This window comes from Nuphar pumila, chromosome 5 (assembly GCF_984573655.1).
Source record: "Nuphar pumila chromosome 5, dmNupPumi1.hap1.1, whole genome shotgun sequence".
Taxonomy (NCBI): domain Eukaryota; kingdom Viridiplantae; phylum Streptophyta; class Magnoliopsida; order Nymphaeales; family Nymphaeaceae; genus Nuphar; species Nuphar pumila.
The window spans coordinates 118,319,435-118,328,253 of record NC_143253.1 but is presented as its reverse complement, the minus strand read 5'-3'; the positions used below and the strand labels follow the sequence as shown (position 1 = coordinate 118,328,253).

Sequence of the window (8,819 nt, the reverse complement as noted above, 5' to 3'; positions counted from 1 at the left end):
TGTATTTTCTCTTCTAAGCTAAACCAGATGATGAACGGGATTTCAAGCATGCAGAAAAAATAATCAACTTTTTGACACAACGAACGATCGATTCACATAAACCCAAAACATGAGGATTTTTAATAAGGATGTTATCTTTTCAGAACATCATTAAATTCGACAAAAGCAACAGGGATGATAAAGATACGCTTCAAATACGGAACACTATAAGAAATGCAATAGTCAGTCCAGAACCAAAATATCATTTGAGTAATAGAGATTGACAACTATTTTAGACCAACAACGAAACAGATTCAGGAAAAGTGATAAACATGAAAGTTGGAGTTTTGGATGTTAGCTTTTCAACAAATTAAGATTCGGAATTTTTTGATCAACCGTTTATGAGAACATGACAAGATACTAAACCCTGTCAGGAAATGTAAATAACAGACAAACATGCAATTCTCAATCAAGCCACTGAATTTACCAGGAATTTTAGACACTTCACGAAATTGATTTTGATAAAATGATTAACATGAAAGATGTAGGGTTGGACGTTAGCTTTCCAACAAACTAAGGTTCATAATTTTTTTTCAGCTGTTTGGGAGAAGCGAACAAATTATCGAACATTGCCTAAAACTTGTCCACACGAATTCAAGTAGACAATAATATCCGAATCTCAGAAACGAAATCTGAAACTTAGTAAAGATTAATGACAACAAGCAACTTAACATGTCAAAAACTTCGTTTCAAACACAATCATAGAACAATAGTTTATCTAACAAGTTACTACAGTCCAACACAACAAGATTCCACAAACCATAAACTCTCTTTCATAAAATTGCAGGAAATGCTAAAACAAAGGTAATATAAATTTGTATATGATCGCAGCCAACTGAAACTCAATCTTCAGCAGCTACTCTGACCGCCCTCAACGAGATTGAGCTGAAGAAACCAAAGGTACCTATTTATTTCAGATCAAATCACAAACAACAACTAAGGCTCATGCCTATGTCCATGCACAACACCACCAAAGCACAAGGTCTTCTCCCTTGTTGAACCAGCAGACACACTTCTGGCATATACTTCCTCTTTTCCAGAATTTTTTCTCTTCTAAAAAAAAATCAAGTTGTTGGTCGACCTTCCCTCTTGGACTCTTAAACCTCAAAAAATGGTCTTTATAATGGAGGGGAGACCTCCTCAATGTTGTTGCCCCCCCAAGGCCAATGAAATGGCCTATTTTGAATCATAGCATTAAAAAACTTTCAATAGCCACTTTGACTTTTGAGTCAAACTAGGAAATTTAAATGATGTCTAAAATGGTCTTCCAAAAGTGGTGCCACATGGGGTTTTATATGGGTTTGGATTTTGGGCAAGATCCAAACAACTCTATGAACTGGACCCATATTAAAAAGCTTAAAATTTTCATTAAGGCAAAAAAAAGAAAAACTACCTGGCAACCCCGTACACCTTTTAGTGTCACAAAAAGATCTTACAGGACACTAGAACTATTTGGATCCGTAGAATCCGATACCTATAAAAAAAATAAAATAAATAAGATAAAACAAAAAAAATCTAATATGATTTCAGGCTAGACAAAATGGAATCAACCATCAAATTGAAATATCGATGGACAATGATTACTTTGAGGATCCACTTGGACCAGAAAAGTCCTTAATGGGATTGAATCATCTCAGGTAACGTTGCCCTGATCTCGTCTGGAGAGTTAGATTAGGATCGTGCTTGGATCTTCTGAATGCTCTGCAGCATCCCCCCAGGTTGAAAAGGCTTCATCCTTGGAGCCAAATCCTCGTCACTTTCATCTTCATGGTACCACTCCAAACGCTTGACATTGAACACGTCCAAAGTCTTGAAATGAGGTGGCAATGGAACCATGTAAGCATTAAAATTAATAACATTAGTAATTGCACAAGGACCAATGCGCTTAGGCGCTAATTTAACATGGTGGAGGTAAACGTTCTTTTGTCAAAGTAACCCATACCAGATCTCCAGTTTTAAAAAGTACATATCGATGCTTTTTATCATAGCTTGATTTATACTTACTGATGTTGTCTTGAAGCCTTTGATGTACCTGTTCATGCATATCTTGCAGAAAAAAAAATGATCTTGTACAGAATTTAAAACAGGTTCAACAAGAGGAATATAAGCTAAATCAACAGGTGAATAAAGATTAAAACCATAAAGAATAGAAAATTGATTAAAACAGCAGAACGATTTACATATTTATTGAACGCAAATTCAACTTTTGCAAGTATGTGTGGCCAAGATTTTGGTTTATCATTTATTAATGCATGCAAAAGGTTTCCTAAAGGCCGATCCACAACTTCAGTTTGATTGTGAATCTGAGGGTGATGAACAATACTAAATTTCAAGGTGGTTTCTAACTTTTTTCATAATTGATGCCAAAAATGTCTTACAAATCTAACATCTCTATCAAAAGTAATAATTTTAGGAATTTCATATAATTTGTAGATTTCTTTAAAGAACAAATCAGCTATATGAGAAGCATCCATAGTTTTCTGACAAGGATTAAATTGCGCTAATTTAGTATATCTATCTACCACGATAAAAATAGAATCAAGATCATGCGATGTCTTTGGCAACCCTAGAACAAAGTCCATTGTTATATCTTGCCAAGGTTTCTCAGGAATAGGTAACGGTAGATAGAATCTTGCATTGGTAACATTTTCCTTTGCTATATGACATTTTTCAACAAATCTATTCACGTCTTTTCACAAATGGGGCCAAAAATACATTGATGACACTAATTTGATTGTTTTGTCTCTTTTAAAATGTTCATCTTTATGTAATTCAGAAATCTTGTCTAAGGGAATACACTACAAGAAAGACGTTAATTAGTGACAGACGTTTGCGACGAAAATAATTCATCACAAATTTGTGATGGATTAGCTAAAAAAACTAGGCATCCCTAAAATTGGAATTAGTTGCGAAATTAGAGACGGAAAAATTTTGTCTCAAAATCCGTGGCAAATTTTCGACGAATTGTTTCCTCTCAAACTTCGTTGCTACTCCCTCGCTAATTTGTGGTGGTGTTTGAGACGAAATGTTTTCGTCGTTAATTCGTCATTATTTTTTGATATAAAATGTCCCATCTAGGGCACAAAATTCTCCCCCTCTCTCTCTCTTTGATTACCCCCAAATCGGTCAGAGTCGCGCTGCTGTCGTGACCCCCACTGCCTCCTCCTATGTTTCCTTTCTCCCCCCTTGCATGCAGTCGCCAGAGTTCTTTTCTCCTCTTTTCCTTTCCTCAACCAGAGATCGGATGGAATCGGGTCATCGCCGACCTCCGCCGGCAAACCCCATCCCTTCCTCACCTTTTTTCTTCTTCCCCTTCTTTCTTCTTCTCTCCTCTCTGGTTTGTCGTCGCTTTCCCCTTTTTGTCTTTGTGCTGGCGGGAAGCGATGCCTTGACTTGTCGCGGACACCTGGGTCTCCCGTCGCCACCCACATTCCTACCTTGTTCGGGTATCTATTGTCGCAGGTAAATCCCTCGCCGGAAGCCATCTTCGAGCTGTTGTCGCTCGTGAACCTAGTTGAGCCTCGAATTTCGCCCGTTAGCAAGCTGCACCCAATGCCTCCACCGCCGACATCGGACATCCACATCTCCGCCACCTCTGAACATAACAAACATTTGAGAAACAAACATCTGAGAAACTGTATCGATTTGAATGGTGCAGTGGGTTGCCTTTACGAATGAGCTCATTTGCTTGCCAAGGATATGTGGGATCTGACCCCTGATACAGAGTTGTTGTCAGAAGTTCTGCTGAAGAACATGAAGCTACCAGCTGCAGAGTATACTTTTGAATCTACTCTTGTTGATTTAATATCAGATAGATCCTCAGTTGCACGATAAAGGGTGGTCCGAACATCAAACGATGGCAAAGGGTGCTCCTGCGGTAGCAGACGACGGCAAAGGGTGCTCCTCCAGAGGTGTAAGGGTGATTCGGAACGGAGAGGGCGTCATATTTTGAGGTTGAGACTCTTCAAGCAGAGGTGTTTACTGCTTAGGGCGAAAATGAAAGGTTATCTTTCATTTTTTGGCTGGAGGACATTTTGGTACATTACTCGAAACGTCGTTTCATGGTGCTAATGGCGAGAAAGCTTTGATACTTAATTCTTTGCAAATGCACTGGACTTTGATGCTAAGTGATGCAGACACACGGGGAAATGAACCACACGTGCTTACATATGTGGTGCTCATTCAGACCTGAGAAAAGGCACCTGCGTGTTTCGGGGGGGTGTTATGGGGGTTAACATATAACCTGCTTCTCTCTCTCTCTCTCTCTCTCTCTCTCTCTCTCTCTCTTTGGCGTGACAATACAAAGGAAACCGTTCAGCAGGCTGAGCAGCAGCTGAGCCAGGCAAAGGAGAAAGCAAAAGAGGGAGCCAAGGATGCCACCAGCCATGTTTGCAAGAAAATGGACAAGGCCGAAGAAGGTGCTCAGAAAAAAGAGGCAGCTGGCCGTGCCTATGACGTGACCACAGACAAGCCGAATGAAGGCAAGGACATGGCCGGTTCCGCCTACGCTGCGATCAAAGACAAGGTGAAGGAGGGGGCTCAGCAAGCCAAAGACGCAGCTGGCCATGTCTATGACAAAACCAAAGAGAAGGCAAGCGAGTCCTTCCAAGGTGCAGAGGATACTACAGTAACTGGAAGCTTGAAACAGCACGCAAGCAGCTACGAGGAACTATAAAATGGATGTAATCCGTGTGCTTCGATCAGCGTACCTCCTTTTGGTACCACCGTCTGTGACCCTTTGCCTTCTTTAATTATGTGAAAAATGTCTTGTTCATAGTTCTGGTTGTGTGCGCAGCAAAAACAAACACTGAATAGATGCATATAAACATCTAATAAAGGTCGATGCCACTCAAAGCACAGAAAAATATAGGAACTTGCAAGTATTTGATAAAGAAAAACAGATAACTAGGCACAAGGAAAACACGGAGTCCTCCATTTCCCCCCAACAAAACCAAGCCTCCTGTTCGACTGAAACAGGCATCACATGGAACACTGGAGCAGTTCCCAAACTGAAGCCTCATAGGAACGCATCTTTCTCGAGCAATTTCAGCACCTTCTTCTGGTCGTTCAATTTGGCGACATCTATGGGTGTCTTCCCATCCAAGTTTTGTAATGTCCTGTCACATTTAAGCCTCGTTTTAGATGTGGAACAGCAACAGGAAAGACTGGACATTCTAAACCAAAGCACACGAAGAAGTAGGCTGTCTGCATGCACTGCAAGCAATGCCCCAACTCCCCAAAAACCATGGCCTTCGCCCAGATAATGTTCATTTTACCATATCATACGGCAACTAGAGTTCTCAACGTTAAATTTCCTGATGGGAAAGAGGGGGGGGGGGGCGGAGAGAGGGGCATAGGCTAGCCTGGTGCATGCCGGATTGGGGGTGCACTAGCACAGGCCAGTTGAGAAAAGCCAGAAACTACGAGTGTTTTTTGCCAAGACCCAGTATTAAGAAGATGGTGTTCTTACACAGAAGCTACATGCTCAAGGAGAAGGGCAACGCATTCCTTCCTACCGTAACCTGCTGCGTAGTGAAGGGCGGTATTCTTGTTCTTGTCAAGTGCATCTACTTGTGCTTTGGCTTCGAGAAGGACCCGAGCACATTCCACCTACATGATTCAGCAAATCATGAGTACCACCTACAAGGAAGAGCAATTCCTTACACGTCTCCTACTGCAAGTATGTCCCCATCCAATTATCTGGATAAATTTATATATCCTCGAATAGGAAATGGACTAGAAATGAGCATATGAAGAGCTGGGGAAATCAAGGCATTCTGTTTAAAGGGCAAGAGATTGAGCAAGAAAACACCACTGGGCTTCCCAAAGAAAATGGATTTACCTCACCATAACCGCAAGCAAAATGAAGAGCTGTCCGGCCTTCTGAGTCTTCCTCAGCTTTGTCTGCCCCAGATGCTAGTGCATTCTTCAAACCCTGTAGACCCGCATGAAAAAAGAAGCGTAGAAGTCAAAAAACCATGAAGGGTGTACTCGAATACCAAGGCACTTCTCCATGTTAGCCAATAAAAAGCGGGCGTCAAAAGGATGCCTATTGTTGAAGACGTGATGTAGGACTAAAATAGAATTAAAAGTAAGGAAAAGCTCGTCCTTGACACTATAAAAGCTCGACACTATAAAACTGTATATATTATCTATATTCTGGACATCCATGTGTTTGGCATTGAAAAACGCGGCCCGCTTCAGCAGATGATCTCAAATCCAATGTCATTGTGATAAAAGTTTGCAGCGTGAAATAAAGCTAGTTTGAGGTTGTCCAAATCACCTATTACCAGGCATTGCGAGGGCTGCACAAAGAGCAGCATTGGCCTGGCTCGGACTCGTCTAAGTAAACGAGCTGAGCTTGATCAGGCATTCGATCTTGATTAAACTCGATTAACCCAACTAAACTCAACTAATAGTCATATGGTAGCTAGTGATAGGATATGTAGAATGTTTGTTTAATAATAAGCATAGAAAACGGTTTCAACCAGGTGGGTAGGGTGTTTGGTGATTACATATGAAGTCTAGGGTTCAATTCCTGCCCTTTGTACTGTTGTTTTAATTTTTTTAATGAAATCAAAGTTGGCTCAAGCCGAGCTGTGCCAAACTTGAGCTTGAACTGGACCTGAGTTTGTACACACTACTTTCAAGCTCGGCTTGAACAAACCAAGCTTTTTGAGCCTGAGCTCGTCTCAAGCCCAGCTCGTGTGCACCCCTAGGCATTGCAACAGACAACTGAAAGGACACATAAAGATGAAATTTAAAAAAATGAACTGAATGTGGAGCACAAGAACAAGCTTCCCTGCTGGTAAACTCGTAGAAAAAGCCACAACTTCTAGAATGCAAAAGATTTTCACATTATCCAAACCATAATTGCATAAAAGTCACTGATTCCTTCTTTCAAAAAAAAAAAAAACACTGATTCCTCTTTTGGAACCATTAAATTGCTCCTTCAAACATTGCAATGTTTTCATTCGCCCTCCCAAAATCCTGTACTGTGGAAACTTTAAACAAAAAAAATTATTGTAACAAGAAACTGGGATACTAAATGAAACGTGTATTACAAGCAAATCAGAAAGCAAATAGACAATTATCACCATTATAGCACCATGTTTTGTCAATTATGCCAAAACAGCTAATGTATCTTTTCAGGTGACAATAAGCAACAACATGGAGGTCTCGAACACTCACTGACGCGTCACCTAAAATTGCACGGAACATGCGTCATGGAGCTACGAAAAAATGATTTTTAAAAGGTAAGCGGCAAATGTCGTGGGACATGCAAATGATATCATTAAACCCAGCAGAAAACAAAACATCAGAAAAATTATCTGCATGAAACTGAACGGACAACCAACAACGCACCTCTACATTACCAACACTAGCTGTGTGGTGAACCGAAGATTCATCTTCATATCCAGAATCTTCTTCACCTTCAGCTGGTGCAGATAGATCAGCAGAAGTTTCAGCCTCTCCAGCAGCACCACTGCCCATTGCATGGAAAACTTCAGGATCATTCCAATACCTGAAGAAACAGGTAATAGGAATGAATGATATAGCCCACTGTTAGTATACCTACAAATTCCAACTCCAAGGCTACAACTTAGGTAGTGCTTACTTCATCATAGAAGCCGGACCTCCACTCTCAATCTCTTCTAGAATAGGCTTCAAAGATGGGTCTTCCTTTATGCGTGACATCCGTTCCTCTAAACGCGCTTTCTCAGCAGGATTAGCTAAATTCTCCAGCATGTTGGCCATGGATGGGTCCTGCAAGAGCAGGATTGGAAAAAATGAGAGTCCTGCACAGGCCATGGATGGGTCCTGCATAGGCCAATCTCGAATAGACTCAACATTGGATGGGTCTACATATATGCTTGAGGTCGGCACCACATAACCAAGGAATAAAACTTCTGTGGTCAGAAAAACACACCTATCGACCGAAGCATAGAATTGCTTTCTTCTAAAAATTTCAAACACTAACTTTAAGTATTGCAAATGATCCAATTCACTTTGGCTATAGATAAGAATAACATCAAAATAGACAACTAAGAATTTCCTGATGTAAGGTCTGAAGACTTAGTTCATGATTCTCATGAATGTCGATAGGGCATTGGACAACCCAAAAGGCATCACAAGCCATTCATAAAGCCTATCACGAGTTTTAAGTTCGGTCTTCCACTCATCCTCAGGTCTAACTCTAATCTGATGATATCCATTTCTAAAATACAATTTGAAAAATATTTTTGAACCAATCAATTGGTTCAAAAGATCATCTAATCTTAGAATGGGGAACCTATACTTAATGATAATCTTATTGATAGCTCGACTATCAATGCACATTCTCTAAGTATCATTCTTTTAGGTACTAGAAGAGCAAGAACGACACAAGGACTAAGGCTTTCACGAATATGACCCTTAGTTAACAACTCTTCAACTTGTCTACGAAGTTCTTCATACTTCGTAGGACTTATTCGATAATGCGGAGCATGTGGTAAAACAGACCCTGAATGAAAATTGATATGATATTGGATATCCTGAAGTGGGTGTAATCCAGCTGGTAATTCTTCAGGGAAAACTTTCTTAAACTCTTCAAGCAAAGGTGACACTCTAAAATTCACGACATTCAGATTTGACTCACTATGCGCAGTGTTAGCATCAACAAAAAACAAGAAGTAACACATACTGGATTGATTTAAAACTTCATAAAGTTCATGTTGTTTAATAAATGCACTAGAGAGCTTACCTTCGAGGCAGCACTCTTGAAAGTAGTAGGGTGGGAG

General features: G+C 40.4%; 1 protein-coding gene across 1 annotated transcript; it reads right to left on the bottom strand.

Moving 5' to 3' along the window:
• Positions 1-4,830: 4,830 nt before the first annotated feature.
• Positions 4,831-7,851, bottom strand: LOC149838335 (ankyrin repeat domain-containing protein 2A-like). Its single transcript, XM_090008227.1, has 5 exons — positions 7,658-7,851; positions 7,405-7,564; positions 5,882-5,974; positions 5,510-5,649; positions 4,831-5,156 (listed from the first exon to the last, which is right to left on the bottom strand). The coding sequence occupies exons 1-5, from the start codon at positions 7,849-7,851 to the stop codon at positions 5,057-5,059; spliced, it is 687 nt and encodes a 228-aa protein (XP_089864353.1). The 3' UTR covers positions 4,831-5,056.
• Between the last annotated feature and the right edge of the window lie 968 nt (positions 7,852-8,819).